At 33.3% G+C, this 22,039-nt stretch overlaps 1 protein-coding gene across 2 annotated transcripts; it reads left to right on the top strand.

Annotated features, from left to right (window-relative positions):
* The first annotated feature begins 1,224 nt into the window (after positions 1 to 1,224).
* Positions 1,225 to 12,083, top strand: Mos (proto-oncogene serine/threonine-protein kinase mos). Of its 2 annotated transcripts, XM_072539443.1 has the most exons (5): positions 1,225 to 1,379; positions 1,447 to 1,685; positions 5,267 to 5,640; positions 5,965 to 6,117; positions 11,821 to 12,083. In XM_072539443.1, the coding sequence occupies exons 1-5, from the start codon at positions 1,267 to 1,269 to the stop codon at positions 11,953 to 11,955; spliced, it is 1,014 nt and encodes a 337-aa protein (XP_072395544.1). In that variant the 5' UTR covers positions 1,225 to 1,266; the 3' UTR covers positions 11,956 to 12,083. The 2 variants fall into 2 exon arrangements, with proteins under 2 accessions (XP_072395544.1, XP_072395545.1); XM_072539444.1 differs by lacking the exon at positions 5,965 to 6,117.
* Positions 12,084 to 22,039: the final 9,956 nt, after the last annotated feature.

Raw genomic sequence — 22,039 nt, 5'->3', positions numbered from 1 at the left:
AATGCTTGTATCTAGTATGCATTTTATTTAGTTCTTTCTTTAGTAGTAAAGCTAATGGATGCTGTGTGTTTTTTCCTAATTATATAAGTATATTTTCCTAATTATATGTACTGATGACATAGAATATGTTACGATTAATATTTAGTTCACCTTATTTATATTTCCGTGCAGTATCGCTTGGTAAATTGTATAAAGTTCTTCTTCATTCATTTTATCATTCATTTTATTCATTCATCTTCATTTTAATTAGTTTAGTAACCAAATTACCTGAACAACGTGTATTTAGATTATGGTTTGGGCTAAAAAATCTATCACAATTACACATAAAATATTTATTTTATCCTAAAACAAACTTATAATATTTAAAATATTAGTAAAATGAAAAGTGTCCTAAGTCCCAATTATCGGCATTCTAAATTAAATGCATGCTCTAATCTTCGGCATATCAAAGATCCTTTTTTCGCCATGAGTTAGATACCCAAGATTTGAATAATTATATAGGGTACCTAAATATTTAGTTAGATAGGTACTATTGAAGTAAATAAATTATTGTAGGTATGTAAATACACTAAATTGAAAATTCAAATAAAATAACATATTTTTCAAAAGATAAATATAAAATCTTTAATGTATCTATGAAAACTGAATTAATAAACACACATTATTTTAGTAGTCATTGACACAAGGGGCATTTCAGTTCTTCTCTATCATCTTCAGTTAGACCAAGACCAGCCTCATGATAGTATTTCAAGCAAGAACCTCAAAGGCGCATGTCCAGCTGATCGTCAGTGTCACACAATGAACAATACCAAGACTCCTGTAAAGGTTTAGATGTTGAAGGTTCGCTAATTAACATGATTTTATTTTCTTACACTTCTTGTGTGGAAAATAGATCCTTCGTGACATTCTTCAATTTAGTTTTTGTTCTGCGATTAGAAATTCTTTTATTCAAAGTTTGTGAAAGAGCAACTTTTTTTTCTTTTCGTTTTTCAATTCTTTCTTTTAGATGCGCTTTTCTTTCCACTGCATTTTTAGCTGCTCTTCTTGTTTTTTCTTTTCTTCTCTTTTTTTGTAATATTGTTGCCACTGAGAGGAAGTTGCTACAGCAGGTATCTTATTCCTCATCACTAAAAACTTAACTTCGAACGAGTAAAATTACATTAATCCGACCCTGACAAATTTGGTTGTAAATAGTCGAACAAAAACATTCGTCAACTACAGAAACATAAATATCCGTCTATTGTGATTTATTTACAATTTAGTAAAATGAATACTCCTTTAAAAAAAGTGACAAAACTTTTGTCTCCAAGAATTTTATCTCCTGTATCACCAAAGTTTTTGAATTTAATTAATTATCCACATATTCCTAATGTGGAAAAGTAAGTATATATTATTTATCGTAATATTGTTTTCAAGAATCAGTTCTTTAGTTATTTTAATTTTTAGTATAAAGCACATACCAAAACGAATCAACTTTTCGGAGGTCGAAAAAATAAAATCAGTGTCCCCTATTCAAATTCGTATAAGTCAAGCTTCAGAAGACTTACTTACCGAGGTTAAAAATGATGTTTTAATTAATACACCCAATAAATTAAAATTCACAAAACTTGGCATAGAAGACGACAAACATTTCAATATTATGGGGAAAGGTAGTTTTGGTAAAGTTTTTAAGGCCCAGTATAAAGGTAAGGCATCCTGGATTTGAATATAACTGCATTTTTACTAAAAGATGCCCAAGCCAGTTTCATTCTTCTGTTGATTTCTGGGAGTGAGGAGCCAGATTTATGTATTAATTGACACAGGTATACATACTCGTCTACTGTCTCATGTGCAGTGTTGTTTATTATTACATCTTGGATATCCACTAGCTCGTTGTACATGGTTTTTGTTCTTGTGAAGTTCATTTTTAGCTTTTACTTATCTGTATATATTTGCTAAAGTCTCTATGTACGATTTGTCAATGCCTTGGTTGGTCAAAGCTTCTGTTACTCATCATCATCATCCAGCCTTAATTTATCACTCCTCCATTCTTTGCGATTTTGTGCTCTTTGTTGCCAATTTTTCGGAATACGCGTGATGTCGTCAGCCCAACGTCTAGGTGGTCTTTATCTACTACGTTTGTCTGCTCTTGGCCTCCAATGTGTAATTTTACTCGTTCATCGTGAGTCATGCATTCTCGCTACATGGCCTACCCAATTCCATTTAAGTTCCGTTATGGGTTCCACAACGTCAGCAATACTCGCAAGATCGTAATAATACTCGTAACTCCCAGAATAGATCGTTCCATTCGTCTCTGTGCCACTCTCAATTTCAAAGCCGTAGTCTTGGTTAAAGTCATAGGTTTCCGCCCCATAGGTCATGACCGGAAATACGCATTGGTTAAATACTTTTGTTTTGAGGCTAATTGGTATGTTGGCCGGATTCTTATTTCGTGGCCCAAAAACGTATATTTCTCCACTAGTTCTACCACTTTGTCTTAAATGGTTAAATGGTTATTGGGGACCATATTTGTCATAAACTTAGTTTTGGACAAGTTCATTTTGAGGCCCATCTTATTTCAATTTCAATTTAAGTCCAATTTATTTATCATATATGTGGCTTCTATTACTACCTTGGGATATATAGAATCAAAAGCCTTCTCGAACTCTATTCAGGTTAATTCTAGTGGTATTTTATATTCTTCAGCGCTAAACATTAGTCCTCGAAGCTTATGGATATGATCCATGGTACTGAATACACTTCTGAAGCCAGCTTGCTCTCTTGGCTGTTCTAATGATCTAATGTTTTTGTTAATCTGTTGTTGATGATTTTTGTGAATATCTTGTATATGATTGGTAGTAGACTTATAGGCCTGTAATTTTCGATATTCTCTTTGCTGCCTTTCTTATGAATGAGGTTTATGTTTGCTATATTCCGGTGGTCTGGTATACATCTTGATCTTAGGCAGTTCGTAAATATGCGAGCTAAGATTTTACAGGAGTTTTTTGCGAGCGTATTTAAGCAATTCTACTGTTATGCCATCTATTCCAGCTTCTTATCGCTTTTCATATTTCTAATTATCGATTCTACTTCTTCCTGAAGGACTTCTGGTACATCTTCTTGGTTACTGATTGCTTCTTCAAGTGTTTCAGGGGCTTTGTATGGTTCGCTGTAGAGTTTAATCACGAGTTTTATTATTTAATTTATGTCTATATTTCTGCTGTTTTCGTTTATTATAGCAACGATTTGCTTCTTCCCAATGATGAACCCTTTTCTTGTTTTTTTTTATGTTTTTTTCTGTTTTTGATTGCATTTTCTACCAGTCTTTCTTCCTTAATACTTTTATACTTTTCTCTATTGTCTTACAAGTTCTATGTCTTATATTCTCTGTATGTTGTTACTTACTTTCATTTCCCTTCTTTTGTTTTAGCATTATTTTGATTTTATTAGATAGTTTCCTATGTTCATTATGTTGTTGCTGGCCTCCGATTTCTTTGGCACTATCAAAGATGATTTCCATTAATTGATAGCTGTTGATTTGGTCATGTAACCTTTCTTCAATTGCCCTTTGTTAGTTATCTAACTTTTCTTTTAGATTATTAATATTTATACTGGTTAATGTTGTTGTTGGTAATTTTATTGTTTCTAGTTTTAGAGATACACCAATTTTTACTCTGATTGGTCTATGGTCGCTACCTGCTTGAAATTTATTTATTACACTGGCATCTTTTATTATAGCAATCTTGTTCGTTAAAATGAAGTCAGTTTTGTTCTTAGTGGTTCATTTGGTGCTACTTAAGTCCACTTTTTGTTTGATTTTTTCTTAAAGAATGTATTTGCAATAGGCAAGTATTGGTAGTGTGTAAACTGATCCAGTATTTCTCCCCTTCCAGTTCTCTCACCGATTCCATACCTACTTTCCCATGACTTGTTTCTTGCCGTTTCTCTTTTCCACATTGGCTTTAAAACCACCAAATAAATACTTAAAGTGTCTTTTATTATTATTTAATACTTCAGCTATGTTACTGAAGAGTTCCTCTATTTCTTCGTCACTGTGAGTAATCGTTGGGGCGTATATTTGTATAATTTGTATATTGCATACCTTTGATCGTTGTACTAATACTCTATCGCTAATCGTTGATACTCTATCCAAGATGCTAGTTATTTCTACTACTCTTCGTTTTCATTTCTTGTTGATTAGGAATGCAATACCGCCTATTATGTCCGTTGATGTTTCTCAGTAGTAGAATGTGTTACCTGTCGCTAATTCCAATAGGTCTTTATCTTTCTGATTATTCCTATGATGTCCCGTTTTATATAATCAGTTTCTTTTTCCATTTCTAAAAGTCTGAATTGATTTGATAGAGAACGGTAGATACATGTCGCTATATAAAGCGTTGTTGTTTTATTTGGAACGGTTTAGAGTCCGCTGATTGTTAGCACCCCGGCCCTCCTGGATTGATCCCGAAAGCTACTAATTTCAGGGCCATTGTGGCCTACGGAGAATTGAGGCCATGATTTGAGTGTATCACTATCAGTTAGGCATTTAAGCAAAATTTATTGTTAGCAAAATAATAACCCCTCCGATACCTATACCAACCTATATATATATGTATATATATATATATATATATATATATATATACATATAATTAAGCCACAATTATTGGTTGTAATGAAAATCACATTTTTAACTAGCTTGTGTTTTACGTTTCGACTACCTCTTCGGGAATCGTTCTCAAAAAGAAGATTATTATAAAAAAGATTCTGAACAATATATAACCAAAGTTATTTTTGTTTTAACCTACCTTATTTTAATTTAACCCTAAACTTATTTTTCGTTTATCAGAATTTTAAAATATTACAGTCCATGTCGCCTAACTTGCATGTGCATGTCTTATAATTAATTTACTTTTTGTTTTTGTTAATGTTGTACATTTCGAGAAATAGTAATTTTTTATAGTTGTTTTTTATATCCAAGATCTTGACATCTGGTAAATTAAATGTGTGGCCCGTTGTGTTGGAATCGTGTGCTACTGCACAAGAATTTTTCTTTGCTTTACACTCACTTTTGTTCTGCTTTATTCTTTGTTTTAACCACTACGATGTTTGACCTATATAATGCCCATCACACTCGAGTCAAAAGAGTTAGTAAATGAGATAACTTTAGAAATTCCACTCAGCAGCTGAATTATATTGTTACTTAAGCCTCTCTTCAATTGTATATAGAAAATTTCAAAAAGTGTTGTTTGTACACACTTCTTACAAAAATATATTTTTATTCTAGGTAAAACAGTAGCAATGAAATTAGTGAAGTCAAATTCACATCACAGAGAAACAAATTCATTGCATTTAAACCATACAAATATTGTAAAAACGTTGGAAATTATTCAAAGAAAAAATGGAATATATTCTCTTATAATTATGGAGTATCTACCAAAAAGCAAAAATCTGCAAAATGTTATTAATAATTCTAAGTTCGATATTGATTATCTAAAATATTCCCAAGATATATGTAAGGGATTATTACATTGTCATTCAAGCGGCATCTTGCATTTGGATATTAAGCCTAGTAATATTGTTGTTTATGAAGGCGTTTGCAAGATATGCGATTTTGGAAATTCTGTTGATATATCTGATAATACTTCATATATTAACCATGTAAGTAAAATTAAAATAACAAATATTTTATCTAATAGGAAATTATGCATATGGTAACAAAACAAAACTTAAGTATACAAAAATTCGCTCCGCGATGAAAAATACGGTAAAATAGATCACAAAAAAAATAAAAAGTTATCAATGTATTCAATAGTTATTATAGAAATTGAACTGCAGCAGTTTCGACCATGTTCTAAGATGGTGAAAAACACAATCTTAAAAAAACTTCTGTGTATGACCAATAGGAACCGAGATAGCATTTTTTTATTGTTATATTATTTATTGTATAAAAATATCTAGAATGTAAACGTGGATCAGTTTTAGGGCACTATTCAGTTTACTGCCCCTGAAATTTTGGTAGGAAAAGAACCTACAACAAAATGTGATATTTATTCACTTGGAATAACTTTTTGGCAAATGAAAACACGCCAAACTCCTTATGAAGATTGTGATAATATAGAATGTGTAATATACAAGGTAAAATAATTTTAAGTTAAGGTATTTTATAGTTGAAGTAAATATTTGATATTTTTTAACAACTACAGTGCATTCATAAAGTGTGGAAACGGTCTGTTATCTTATGACTTAATTATTTTCAGAGTTAAAGCTCTGACTGGTGAATTTTTATTTTTGTTTTTTTAACCTTTTTGGAAAAAAATAACTATTACCTCCACTATCTCAGCAGATGTGACATCATCGATAATTTTTAAATAAAAAGGGCATATTTTTATGTGAAAAATTGAAAGTTCTGTTCTGTTCTGTTCTGTTCAGTTCTGTATACTGAAGTTTGAATGTGATGTAATGTGATGAAAAAATTATCGATGACGTCACATCTGCTAAGATAGTGGGGGTAAAAGATTTTTTTCAAAAAATTTAAAAAATAAAAATAAAAATCGACCTATCAAATTTTTAACTCTGAAAATAATTAAGTCATGAGATAATAGACCGTGTTCACATTTTATGAACACACTGTATAACAATTGAATAAAAGCTTCAGAACAATATTGTTAATATATATTATAATTTGTGCAATGGTATTCATATTAATTATCTTATCTCTTTCCTTCTTTAATTTATTCCTGCGTTTCACTGGATCTATATTTTTGTCTTTTCCCATGAGTATTGCTTCCTTCATCTGACTGGTTAGTCCATATTTTCGGGTATACTATTTTTTTTATTTGTTACTACGATCTGCATAAATTGGTTTTTTATTTTTTCGCCTATTTGCTCTCCTTATTCAGCTCTTTTTTTGTATTTACCCAACATTGGTTCTATTTCATGCTTGAATGGGGTTGGGAGAAAGGTGTGGATGTCACAAAATGAATGAAATTTAGTTAAATACGTCGTCTTGTAGATTTTAACAAATACTATCGCACCATTCCTTCAAAGCGGTAGAATGTTCAAAGTTAAGCCTTTTAAATTGACCATCTCGGGAGAAAACGATATTTATCCACGCGTAATTGGGTGAAAACAATGATTGTCACCCAAGGAATATCGCTTGCCACGCCGGCAATGTATATGTTTCGGTTTATTCGTAATACACACGTGATTAGATTGGTTAGTTTGTTTACAAACAACAGAGCAACTTATTGTTTGGTGCGAAAATTATTGTTATACAGTATTGTTTAGTGTGAGTTCAATATAATATCTCATGGCTAAAGTACGTCGAAAAGTAAGTGATTAAAAAAAAAAAAGAAACGCGTTCTAGATTATTTCAACTTATTATTATCGTATGACGAACAAAATTCATACCTTTGTTCTTTAATAACCCTAATAAATGTACATAAAGGACGATCAAGGGCAAAAAATAAGAATGGGGCAAAGTTTCACGACTCAAGTTATATGTACAGAGTACGAATAAAGCCTGATGGGGACGACAATGATGATTAAATAACACAAAATATTGCAGAAATTTAAGTTTGTGTTAATTTTTCTTTTAGCAGTACACGGGATTATTGCAAGTAAACTTCAACATTTATAGAAATCGTTAAAGCGGACAGGTTTTGCACCTAAAGATAGAAGAGGTGGAAAAATTATAGAAAATTTAAGCAAGATATTCTAGAGAATGTTTGTTTACATATTGAATCTTTTAAATCACGACAAAGTCATTATAGAATACGTGACAATCAATCTAAGACATATCTATCTGAAACTTTAAATATACGGAAAATATTTTGCTGTTTCAAAAGAAATATCTGGAAATTAAAGTTGCTTACTAGTATAATAATGTTGGATAATCATATAATGTTTATTAGATTGCTTCCATCAGCAATTCCATATAGTGGAACTCTAGGGGTAGTTTACCCCCTGTATAGGGTTGATTAACTCCAACTCACTGGATACTCATAATTACTTTATTGTGTTCTAGTGTTCTAGTTTCCCCGATATTTTCAATGTCATAAACAAACAATCGCATTGAGCAATAAGCAATGATTAATATTATTAAAAGGATTTAAAAATTTTAAACTGAATTGGGTTACTTAGATCTGATTTCTGGATGCTTAATTAAATCGCGTTACACCAGACATATCGAGACATTCTTAGAAGGTGTTTTAATATAGGTTTTGTGATGAACTTTCTAAGCACACAATTGTTTGAGATTTTAATCTACGTAAAGCCCAATTCTTTTATGATAGGAAAAAGTAAGACAAAATAAAAGCACGAACAGATGCGACATTCGAAGCGATAACTTTGGATTATAGAAAAAACATTTCTTTGCCTAATATTACAACGAATGATATATATTATTGCAAGAAGCTCTCTATGTACACATTTAACATACATGTAGTATCTAGTTCTGAGTCATATTTTCCACCTATCCCGAATATGTTGCAAAAAAGGGATCCGATGAAGTGTGTTCGTTTCTTTTTCATTTCATTATGAACAGTTTGGATACGGAAATTTAACATTTTCATATCTATTGTGATGGCGCTGGTGGTCAAAATAAAAACTATCCCGTTATAAGATTTATTCACTACATGGTAACTGTTGTTAAACGTTTGCGGTTCATTGTCATAACTTATCCTGTAAGAGCGCATTTTTACTTGGAATGCGACAAAAATATGGGACTGATCAACCTCAAAAATAGAATGGAAATGCCTTTAGAATGGGAAGAAAATATATCCAATTCTCGCGTAAAACCATCCTCATTTTTTGTCATCTCAGTAACTCAGAATCTTGTTAAAGAGTGTACCAAATTTTTTACGAATAGATATCTGCAGAAATGCCCTTTCGCGATACAAACGATGAAGGAACCATTATGCATCAGTTCTAACCCCTTTACTATGTTGCATCGAGATGCATATTATGGGTACCTAGAGAAGACTTTTTAGAATTTACAGAATTTTCAGAAGAAAAAAATGGGTACCAACCAACAGCAGGCCCTTCAGTACTGAAGTCTGTAAGAAGATAGAACACAACTAAAGGAAGCCGAAAATTAAGTAAAAGCTAAAATCTTTTATTGCTAAGACCAATTTTTTAACTAAAATGTTTTATTCTGTTTTAGATGAAAAACAGAGAACCAAAAAAACAAAAACAAAGCAGGAATAATACTGTGAGTAAACGCCTGTACTTGGTGATATCCATTGTTGTCTTCGCTAAAAAGTGGACATTACGCCACTAATTTTTTATTTTTGTTTAAACAAATTTTACTTTTATTCTTTGTTTACATCAATTTATATTATAAATAATTTTTTCTATCATTATGTTTATCTTTAATACCTAACAACACATTCTTTTTTGTCGTAAATAGTCTTATAACTTTAAAACTCGTTTTTCTCGAAATGACCTTCATGATTTTCTTCCGACTCCATTCGTCTATGCTATTTTATATTTTATAAATCAAAGTAAATTTATTTTAATTTTTGCTGATAAAAGTAAATTTTTATTACTAATATAGTAATAAGTAAATTCTTTTTAATATTTTTTTTGATAACATTAAATTGGTCTACATTGTAAATTTAAATTAGAATAAATAAAAGAAAGCCTTGACATTGATTTGTGGAGATAATTTGGAGATTTTGGTTAGTCAACACCGACCGGTGAGAGTGGATACGGAGATAAAGGTGAGGTGGAAATGAAAGCAAGTACCAGAAAGTAAAGTGGTGGAAGTTAAAGGATAATGATTTGGCAATAGTTTTTAAAAATAGAGTGCTGGAAGATCTTGAGGAAAAAGATGCTGTAAATATCTCGTGGGAAGCAAACAGTAAAGTTGTGCGAGCGGAAGAAGAAGTGTTGGGAAAAACATCTGATAAATGGCCTTCTAGAGACAAAGAAACTTAGCGATGAGGTGTACCAGAAGGTTAGAGAGAAGAAAGAGGTATGGCAGGTCTAAAAGAGAGGAAGATGAGGATATATACAAGGTGAACAAGAGGGAAGCAAAGTGCGCTGTAACTACTGGTAAGGAAAGATCGTCTGTAGAGCTGTATGAAGAGTTTTAAATACCCGACGGGATGAAAAGGTTATACAGCATTGCTTAAGCAAGGGACAAGTCACCAAAGGACGTGACACGCGCGCTACAGATTAAGAGTGCGGATGGATAAGCAAAGATGGTATGAGTACTTTAGTAAGTTGCGAAATGAAGAACACCAGAGGAGAGACAGAAGATGCGTGATCCCAAATTAGAATGAAATACCGAGGATAGCGAGAAATGAAGTTGTCGAAACGTCAAATATGACGAAGAACGATGAGGCAGTAGGAGCTAATGAAATACCTGTGGATGTTTGGAAGGCTTTAGGAGAGGAAGTTGTTAATATTTTGTGGCAAATGATGAATATGATTTATGAGAAAGAGGGGATGCCCAATGCATGGAGAGAGAGAGAGAGTATGTGATGGTATCATTGTATAAAGATAAAGGGAACATTCAGGACTGTAAGAACTATAGAGGGATAAAGTTAATGTCGCACAGAATGAAAATTTGGGAGAGAACTGTAGAGAAAAGGTTAAGGAGAGAGACATCCACAGGAAAAGAACAGCTTGAGTTTATGGCAGGAAGGAGGACAACGGATGTCTTGTTTGCGTTGAGACAGTTAATAGAGAAATCCAGCGAAAAGAAAAGAGAGCTACATTTGATTTTTATAGATCTTGAAAAGGCGAACGACACAGTTCCTAGACAAGAGCTATGGAGATGTATGAGATAGAAATGGGTTCCTCAGAAGTACGTAAGGCTCATGAAGGATATGTATGAGGGAGAGTACACCAAAGTAATGGCTGTTGTCTGATTGACCAAAAGTTTTCTAGTGACGGTTGGTTTACATCAAGACTCTTCATTGTTTAATCTTGTTATGGATGTTCTGACAGAGAAAGTAGTAAGAGAAGGGGCTACTTGATCAATGCTCTTTGCTAATAATATCGTGTTAGTAGGGGAGAACAAAAAAATGTAGGAGAAGTTGGAGTGTTGGAGAAGGGCTATTGAAGAGGGAGGACTTGGGGTTAACAGGTTCTAAAACAGGGTATATGTGATTGGGAAAAAGAGGAATGGTTGGAGAGCTTTAGAAACATATCTTATTTGACGCCCTTACTATCACAAAATGCCTAGCTTAGGGGTTAAAATAGAATAATCAAAAATACCGGGAAAATGTGTCCTCCTTTAGCCAAAAATCAATTTTGTTGCTAGGTTTTTCAAAACCGTGGCCATCAATGTCCTTTCCTTTGCACTTTTGAGTAAGCTATGATACTAATAGACCACTTAAAAATGATTGAATACAAATCCGGATAAGGGGATTTATTGAATCATCTAATCTATATCTGTAGAATCCTACCTACGTTTTTTTGTTTTTTAGTAGTACAACTTATATTTTTCATTTGCCTGCTTTTATTTAACTAAAAATTTATGTTATCCGTAACACCAGTTGGCATAGCAGGTTATTCTAGTTATGTACTAGGGTTCCATAAAATTTTTTACACAGATTTTGAATTTATTATGTTATGTATAATTCTACTATTTTGGTTATGGTCCCTTCCTATAATAAATGACAACTTTATATTATTCTGATGTTGTTTTCTTCAGGCATTTTAGCTTTTATCAAATATCTTAGTGGAAATAAACTCTATGTTTATCGGGATTGACATTTATGTACTTATTGGCTTCTGATTTGAAAGGCGAAAGTTTATTCTATAATTGCAGTTTATTTTCAATAGAATATTATATTATAAATTCTGTTAAGACTTAATTGTTTTTAGGTAGTCAAATGTAATTTACGTCCAGATTTAAAGGAACCACTAGACAGTTTTTCGAAATTATATCAACAGTGTTGGGACCAAAATCCTAATAACAGGCCAAATGTTGCGAATGTATTAAAAATGTTAAGTTGTTAATTAGTAATTAATATATTTGTATTTTTCTTAGTTTTATTCTTATGTAAATTAATATTTAATATTGATATTGATTATTTTTATATTATCTTTTTATAGAATTTTTAAAAGTTAGCAGAATAAATCTATTGTTTGAAAAATTTCTTGTTATTCAGAGACAGAGAATGTCAATTTTAGGACCCCAAAAATGATGCTTTACTAAGAATCTGCATGCCGTAGAATGTTTATTGGCGCTTTTTACGTAGAATGAACCGTTCTCTGAAAAACAGTACTTGAAGCGACCAGCGTTTTTGAATGTCAGTTACGTGTGCGAAATCAATTTTTTAAACAAAATTTGTATTAACTCGATGGTAAAAATTCGATATCTTTTCTATAAAGCTGTTAAATAAAAAAACGTTATTCGATTTTTGCCATTTTTTACGATTCTCATGAGATCAATAAAATTTATCACTTTCGTTAACCGGTCACTATGGAATTTTCATTATTAGAGTCAAATCTACAAAAGTTATAGCATGAAATTTCAATTTTGAGTTTTGGTAACACGTATGAGGCATTTAAAATGTGGCTAAAAAAAGCTGAATTTTAGACTTTCATATTACAAAAATCTATAATATTTAAATTCGATTACACAAGTATGTTTTTCGAAACTACACAACAAGCTACAAATTCCACCCCGATACAAAGTTTGTAATGTAAAAGATACTTACATTCATACTTCAGTTGCTTCATATTTCTTGCCAAAACCCAAAATCAAAATTTCATGTTATATGCTTTGAGTATTAGGCTCTAACAATGGAAATTGCACAGCGACCGATTAATGGAAGTAATAAATTTCAACGATCTCTTCGTAAATCGTAAAAATGGCAAAAATCGCACAACTTTTTTTATCCAATAGCTTTATAAAAGCAGACTTCATTTACAGCAAAACAAAAATTGCATACAGATACTGAATTCTTTGTCTTTAAAGGGCATTTTGATTTTTGACGATAGGACTCTCTGATCAAAAAATATCGAATTTTTACCATCGAGTTGATACAAATTTTATTTAACGCTTTCAATCATGTTGGGTATAATTGTACCCATTAATGTGAATGCAATATAATTCTACAGGAATATGTAACTTAAACCAGTTTAAAGAAATTTACATTTAATAAGTATTATACTTCTGCGTTTTGTACCCAGATGGTGCATGGATGGTTTTATTCTAAAAGAGAATTAATGTCAAAAAGCAATATGGCGGCAATTGCATTGTTCGTAAGAGGTAAGTGTACTTGTTTCTTTAAATATCAATTTGAATACAAGTCAAATGCGGTTATTATTCAGTGCAATGTTAAAATTAGTGTTACTTCTTACTATTTGTGGATACATTTTATTAAAATTTGACTTTTTTCAAATATAGAAATGTACCTCAAATTCGATAAAATGACTAAGTGGTTTTTTTATTTTCAGAGTAAAATGCCTCCAAAAAAATATTTAATGGAGAAGGAACAGCTAGAAGAGCTAGAAAAACTGTCCGACATAAAAAGATGTGTAAGTGATGACAGTGACTTCGAAGAAGAAATACAAGTAAGACAGAGAATTGGCCATATGATTGATGATGTCTTAGAAAATCAAAACGAAGGGCAGGGTGAGGAAGAGGAAGAGAATAATGAGGAAGAAAAGAAAAAAATATGAAAAATGGTTACAGAATATGTAACACGACAATTATCTAATACAATAACTCGGGTGTCTAATGAAAACTGGTCTGAGGAATATCCAATTACATATATTATAATAATATAAGATATTTCCCCAAAAGTTTATTTGAAAATTTCGTTCAATACACGAATGTGTTTTCTTTGTAAACTGAAATTGAGAAATTTGTACCATGTAACCTGCAAGAAATAAGTTTTCTTTGTTTCTTAAAAGTTTGTTGGTTATAGTATTCTAACAGACTGTCTAAAATTGACTGCGAATGTATTGAGACAAATCTTTAAAAATTGATATTTTTCCAAACACAATGACATTGAATCGTTTTTTCAAACTTTGCATCCACTGACATTGTGTTGACGATCTAGAACCCAGACAAAGCAACAACAAACTATGGCAAGTTCGGCCAGTTTTTGAATCAGTCCTAAAGAGATGTAGAGAACTGCAGATAGAAACAAATGTTTGCATAGACGAACAAATCATGCCCTTCAAAGGGAGATTGTTTATAAAGCAATACATCAAAAACAAACACAATCCGTGTGGAGTAAAACTGCATTTATTAGGTGGTGAAAGTGGATTGATTTACAATTTTCTAATCTATCAAGGTGGTACCACAGAAATAGAACCTTCTTATTTGAAATACAGGGACAGATGAACAGGGTGCATCTATCGTATTGCAATTATCAAAAATACTTGAACCTAATAAGCATACATTGTACCGTGACAATTATTTTACGAGCTATAACCTTTTACAAATTCCCAACCAAAAATCAATACTTGTTTCTGATACTGCGAAGATCAATAGATTTTCTAAACCACCTCTAACTGATGTAAAAGATTTTTCAAAAAACGAGAGAGGACCAACGGAACAAATTATCTCTTTCGATGTAATTGTAGTAACCAGATGGTTTAGATTTAGATAACAAGCCAGTGATAATGGTATCCAACTTCGTTGGGGTTGGTACCCAAGACAAGGTACAACGCTGAAAAAAAACTAACTGTTTCATTGACGTAAGTCGATCCGAAGTTATACAAAAGTCCACAAGGAAACTAAGTTCCTGTATTTGGCTGTATACCATATATTAAAAAATCTTTGAATAAAATCCTTTATAAAAAGGTATATAAAAAACCCAGTTGGGCTATGTTAAATTGACAAAACGTTTTCGGAATAAGTATTCCATCATCAGTGTCAAGTTATTACAAGGATGTAGCCACTAAAAATGGGGGTAAAAACCCTTTAAAAGTTACTAAATGAAATTTAGTTTACATTATGTCTAATTTACAATTAAGATGGTAAAGTTACCGTTGGATTGGTAACATGGCGACATATGACTCTACATTAAGATGCAAGTCCTGAGACGGTATGTCTACGAGGACTTTATTCAATAATATCAGAAAAATATTTGAAGATTCTAGTATTTCTAGAAGATGATCCTGATAGATGTCTTCCTTGTAGGGAAATTCATATTTATAATTTCAGGGGAAAGGTGAGTTCCAGAAATACATTCTTTATTTACAAAAAAACTGCTCTAACTTAATTATAAGAATATTAGCGGAGCGGTAATAGCTAATTACTCTTTGCTTAGTCAATTAAAGTATTTTAAAAACAAAAGTAGTTTATCGATAGTGTTATTTGAATTTAAAATGTCTTGTGTTGAGTAAACGGTATTTAATTGTGACTGTGATGATTGAACTTTTCGCACTCTTCCACTAGAACATGTTTTACTGTAAGGGATGAACCGCACTTATCACAAATGGGGTGTTCTTCTTTTTTAAACAAATGTTCATTAGAAAAATGGGAATTTCCAGATCTAAACGAGAAATAATCTTTCATCTGGATACTTCGGGTGGTTGCTATGGTCCAATTTTTTTTATCTTCTGAAGCTTTGATGGTGTGGATTTCTATGTGTTGTTCCAGTTCTCAAACAGGTGCATCATGAAGTAGCTTTTTAGATCCATACTTAAAGATTGCGGTGACATGTGGATACTGTTATTTTTTATGGCTTCTTTGCTTTATTTCCTGCTATTCCAACATGTTGTGGGACCCAGAGAAACTTGATGCTTGTATCTTTAGTATGCATTTTATTTAGTTCTTTCTTTATTAGTAAAGCTAATGGATGCTGTGTGTATATTTTCCTAATTATATGTACTGATGACATAGAATATGTTACGATTAATATTTAGTTCACCTTATTTATATTTCCGTGCAGTATCGCTTGGTAAATTGTATAAAGTTCTTCTGTTAGTATAGTTGTATTAGCTACATTTTTTGTTTGAAACATTTTTTCTAAAGCGTACAGATTCTTGGTAAATCGATGTGGGAATTTTAGGGGAAGCCAGGGGGTAGGAGTGGCAAACTTCTTTGCATCTTTATTGCGGTCCCAAAATTGACATTCTCAGCAAAATTCAGCTTATTCGTCTTATTTTTAGAAATAAAATTTCTGATGACTGGATTATTTGGTTGGATTTTTAAATGATTATGTAAGTAAACAAAATAACAACATTTTTTTTAACTTATTTAATTTCAACGATAATGACAATGTCTAGCAAATATAACAATAACAATGACAAATTAAAAACATCTATACATACATCACACATATTTCTGCAATATTTTCTAGTATTAAATAATCTAAGACACTACTAATTAGCAAAAGTTTAAATAGTAATCTAACTTGGCTACATTTATCTTAAAATAAAGAATACTCACGTTTCAGCAATAATTATGAACAATTTTATATATTTTTTTAATTATTTTAAATATAGATATAGATAAGGATAAAGATAATGAACCATGGTGCAGAAAATGCGAAATGAAAGAAGAGACTGCCATTAACTGTAAATGTGCAATGTGCTAAGTGATCCGAGGTAGGAATTCACTGGTCAACTGAGGATTGAATCATACGAAATTCTAAAACTAAAAATGAGTTGAGAAATTGTTGACGTTAATTAAGACCACAGGACTTATTGGAGTTTAATGAGGAAAAAGGGTATCGTACAAACGTTTATATGTCCAATTACCAAGGCCCCACGTTGGGCGCCAATATGTAACCTTCGAACGACCCATCAGAAACTGTGGGTGACAATGTGTAACAATATAACTACCTCCGAAAATTGGGAACCAATGTAGAACAATAAAACTCACACATTTGAAAATTTGAAAAATGAATTTGGCTGGGACAAACAAACCAATATATTAACTAATCATATTTATTATACAAAAAACTAAAATTAAAGTTTTAATAATGTTGAAGAAAAATATCCTGCCTTTATTACTATATATAATATAGCTTTACAACTGCTTTACAAATGAAAATAATACTTATACAGAATTACTTGTTGGTAACTTCTGATGCTATGTAATCTATTGGCAGGTGTGAAATTCAGTTTTCTTATCACATAAAGCTTGTGTTATCACTTTGTAACTATCTATTGTTTTGGATAAGATCTTAACCTGATCAAAGTTTAATATTTTGATGTCATAATCAATTTTCGCTATTTGATTTAACAAGTCAGTGAGTGGTGATATATTCTTGACACCACTAATAGTTGTTTGTAGGTGGTTTATTAGGTTTTTAAATTTTTCCTCTCATCCTTATTCGTATCAGTAACTTCTTTTGTATCCTTTTCTAAACTATTGAAACGATTTGATGTGGATATAGCGAATTAAGTAACATCAGTAAAGAAAATAAAATGGATAGAAAAAATAGAATGTACAAAAGCTAAAAAATGCGACAATTGCAGAACAGTACTCGTAAAATATCACCAACAGGCTAAGGAATCAAAATGTAAATGAAGAAATCTAGACAGATATAGACGCCTACTGGACCAGAATAAAGGAAGGCATTGAAGCAGCAGCGAAAGATGAAATAGGAACAGAAATTTTTGCCCGTAAAAATCATTGATTTGACAATGAATGCAAGAATTCAACAAAAGAAAAAATGAAGCCTACAGAAAGATGCTTACCCGAAGAACTAGAACAATTGTAGAGAATTACCAGACAAAGAGAAAAGAAGAAAAGAGGATACATAAAAGAAAAAAATGAAACCACTTAAATAAGGAACTTAAACATATTGAAAACCTCAACAGAGAGAAAAAATTCAGAGCATTCTATAAGAAAGTTAACATCAACTGAAAAGAATTAGGCAAACACAAGACAATGCAGAAGTCAGAATGGCGACCTATTAACAACAAGGAAAGATGTATTGAATAGATGGGTGGAATACTTTAACCAGGCACTTAATATAGAAGAAAAAGAAGAAAACCTGGAAGACGAAAGAGATGAGGTAAGGGGAACATACGAGAGGGAAGAGGAACCACCAACGATTTTCGAAGTTAAAGATGTAGTTAAAAAACTAGCCAGAAACTAATCACACGGAATAAATAATCTCCCAGCTGAACTATATAGAAAAGGTGGCCACGATACCATAATGGTATTACAGCAGCTTATAAAAGAAATATGGACACAGAAATCCCTCTCCAATAATTGGAATTTTAGAATACTTTGCACCATACACAAAAAAGGAGATATCTTTGAATGTCCTAACTACAAAGGAATTACGCTTCTAAATGCAGCGTATAAAATATTTTCCACAGTACTATGTCACCGTATGGCACCATATGCAGAACGGATAGTAGGAAAATACCAGGCTGATTTCAGAGGTGCTAAATTGACAATTCATCAGATTGCAACCCTGAAACAAAATAGAAAAAACACTGGAATAGGTCATTAATACTAATTACATATTTATAGACTACAAAACAGCCTACGACTTTGTAAATAGAAGAGAAATGTTTAAAGCAATGAAAGAGCTATGAATACCAAATCAGTTGGTAAATTTAACTAAACAAACACTTAAAAAAGTTGAATGTAGAGTACGAATTCAGGGGGAACTGTCTGAACCTTTTAAAACAAATAACGGGCTGCGCCAGGAAGGCCCTCTCTCCTGTATATAGTTCCATCTGGCTCTGGAAAAAGTAATACATTAATCGCATATCACAACTATTGGTTCAATATATAATAAATCAATGCAAATCCTTTCCTATGCTAATAATATTAATATTGTTAGGAGAACGGGTTGGGAGAACGGTTGGGAGAACGGTTGGCTGTACGAGAGGAGTTAAAAGAATCAGTTACAAAAATTGGTTTAATAATAAACACCAACAAAATAAAGTATATGAAAATAAGCATGCAACCACAAATCCTACGAGCACTTGTTATAAAAAACAAGGTCATCGAAGCAATGAAGGAATTTTTATACCTGGGAGCGCTATCAGAGTGGAGCCATATCCTCTTTTAGTTTGTAGGCCAGGCGATGCCGGCTGTGTGGCTACAATCATCACGCAACCAAACCCCCACCATCTGAAAAACCGACCCAATCCTGCTGGTCTCTTCTTCCCCGTTCCCATCCGGAAAGTAACAGACCAGCAGCGTATGGCCCTTTATGGCCCCGATATTTGGCCAGACTAAATCGATACCGAGAATCCACCACTCCCCTCTGCACTTACTAAAGTCGCCATGCCAAATCGCAAGTCTCAAAAAAATATAATATATATAGTAAATATATATAAAAAGTTTAAAAATAGTAATATGTATAAGTAAAATGGGACATCACAAAACATGAAAGACAACACAAACATCTACGAAGTCAAATAGAAAAAATCCTAACCTAGACGAACGTAGACTCCACGATAGGAAAGAAGCCGGTATAAATACTCGAAGGAAAATTCTCATAAGTCATTTATGTTAGGACCTCATATAATGACTATGAATGTGAATACTACCCTGAATTGCCTTAGTGATAAAATTGCGGACCTCGAACCATGAAAGGTTTAAAATTTTCATGATACGAGAATTCGACGGACTCCATGTTCCGCGAGCTCCAACGATTAAAGGTGCCATGCAAATAGTTTTCCCTGGATATCGGGTCTACTCGGTCTGAAAGAATCGAGGCTCAGTGTACAGTGCCGTTTTATTGGCGGCGGCTCTACTTAGGGGTTCAGGACCCTCCCAGCTGACGGCAACGTCCACGACAATTGCCCGCTCATCCCGATGCGCGACAAGGTCAGGTACCTTAAGAGTCCCATCGGCGCATCTTATTCGCGACTCTACCTCGCAAATCCACCCTTTCTTTTCCACTGCTTTACGAAGATACGTAACGAGCTGATCGTGTCTCTTGATTCGGTGCCAATGTGCTGAGAGGCACTTTTGCAAAACGTGACTAAGGCTCTCGTTACGTTCGCATCCCTTTCGGCACCTCCGTTCATGTGGTGGATTTGAAGGGATGCCTCTTGTTCGTAGAAGATGTCCTCGCAGTTGGATTGCCTTGATAAAATCTCTCCCCGACTAGTAGGACGGTGTATTGCTTATCCAGGCAGAGCTTTCGGAGTGTGAAGAGCCCTGGCGAAGTTCGTTTCCGCTATAGCCTTCCTTAAGTTTCTGGCTCAATTCACGTGCGATCGATACGGAATTGCCTGAAGATGATCATGTTCATTTAAGGATTTTCTCTCAGAGACGTGACATGTATGGTAAAATGAGGGTTAACGACGTCGTATCAGTAGCTAAGCTGATTAATCTTGTCAGTCTCCTGGGAGCGTGGATGTAAGCATTGGCGCACGTACGTTTGGCAGACAGAAACTTCCGAACGTCTATACGCACGGACCTGTCAAAGCCCTTCAACTTCATCGAGACGGATGGACTCTGAAACTTGTCAATATACTTCGGTAGCAAGTACGTTTTCAGTACAGCAGCTTTTGTGCTGGTTTAAGCCCCGCTCGATGTATACGATCAAGCTGTGTCTGCAGCTCGTTGAAGGCTACCCTGGTCTGTCCTAGAGCATTAAACCTTCACCTAGGTATCCAACCAGCTCACTCGGTTGCAGCTGCCGAATCCTGTCGTTGCCGACAGAAAAGAGAGAACGCGTTACGCAGTAAGAGTGCTTATTACTACCGTTGACGTTAACCGTAATAGCTGCACTATTACCAGCGTTTATCGACATTACTCTCTTCTCGAAAAATTCAATGGCTATCCGAAGCTGTTTGGTACGAATCTGCAATTGGAATTCCAGGCCTGTCTCCCTCAAGCTTGGATATCAGCTCATCGACCACCATATTAAAGAGGTAGGGCGACAAGGGATCTCGCTGTTTGACGCCTCTACTCTTCTTGATGTTCGATGGGTACTTACGTACAACAATTTATATACGAGTCCTCCACATACCGCTTAAATGTTGCGTCTAACCCGAAGCGATTCCTTGCCCGTTCAATAGATCGTTGTGAGACCGTTAACACTGAAAATAATACTACCGCAGAGATAAACCGCAGAATTTGTACGGTTAACAGATGCTATTTTGGGCTCAATCTCCTCCTTATATCCACAATTATATCGAAAAATACAAAAATAAAACACTACAAAACAATAATATGCCCAGTTCTAACATATTGTTCAGAGAACTGGACTCTAACAAAAAGTATTTAAAACATGTTAGGATGTTTGGAAAGAAAAGTACTAAGGCGAATCTATGGAGCAGTGAATGACAATGGAATGTGGAGAAGACGACAATACAACTTCGAACTTTATAGAATATACCAGGAACCAGATATCGTAAAATATATTAAGATAGGACGTCTCAGGTGGATATTGCATGTAATGCGGATGGAACAAAATGACCCAGCTAGAAAAACGCTTCTTGACCCATTGACCTAGACCCACTGGCCAGAGAAAAAGAGGAAGACCCAGAACAAGGTTTCTTGATTATATCGATGAAGATATAATACGTGCTTGGCGTAGGAAGGCGATGGATAGGGACGACTGGAGAGAAATTCTTGAGGGGGCTAGGACCCACGCAGGGTTGTAAAGCCAGAATGATGATGATGATGATGATGATAGCGAATTAAGCCAATAATCATTAATTTTGTTGTATCATATGGGCATGAGAAATATGAGCCGCTGCAACTAAAGAACGTACCAAGAATGGCAGAAATGAATTTTCCGTGATAAACGGCGATCTCGAGAAGTAAAAAGATTCTGAAACTACTTGGAATGAAAAACAGACAAAATGGCTAAAACCATATAAACGTCGAAGTGGTTGCTTAAAGTGGGCAACATTATTAGAACACTCAAGCGAATAAAACAATTAAAACTTCAGAATAGCACATAGAGAAAACAAATAAAAATAAAACACTGAAAACTTTGTTTTCAAAACTTCCACAAAGTTTATTATAAAATCTGGTCACTTAAGCTGTTTCGGGAGAGTGCCTTTCTCAAGTGATCTATTTTTGGTATGCGTTTACACTTTATAATTTTTAACGAAATAGGTTGAGGAGGCGAGAACTGTTTGTCTCAAGTTGGTCATTCAGAATTATATCTGTGTTTTTTAATTTGTTGATTTCCATAGATTC

This window comes from Diabrotica undecimpunctata, chromosome 7 (genome assembly GCF_040954645.1).
Source record: "Diabrotica undecimpunctata isolate CICGRU chromosome 7, icDiaUnde3, whole genome shotgun sequence".
Lineage (NCBI taxonomy): Eukaryota > Metazoa > Arthropoda > Insecta > Coleoptera > Chrysomelidae > Diabrotica > Diabrotica undecimpunctata.
This window is presented reverse-complemented; position numbering and strand designations above follow the sequence as displayed.

Coding starts and splice junctions, on each gene's coding strand:
- Mos (XM_072539443.1), top strand. CDS start 1,267: ATGAATACTCCTTTAAAAAAAGTGACAAAACTTTTGTCTCCAAGAATT. Junction 1,686..5,266: donor TTTTAAGGCCCAGTATAAAG/GTAAGGCATCCT, acceptor TTTTTATTCTAG/GTAAAACAGTAGCAATGAAA. Junction 6,118..11,820: donor TAGAATGTGTAATATACAAG/GTAAAATAATTT, acceptor AATTGTTTTTAG/GTAGTCAAATGTAATTTACG.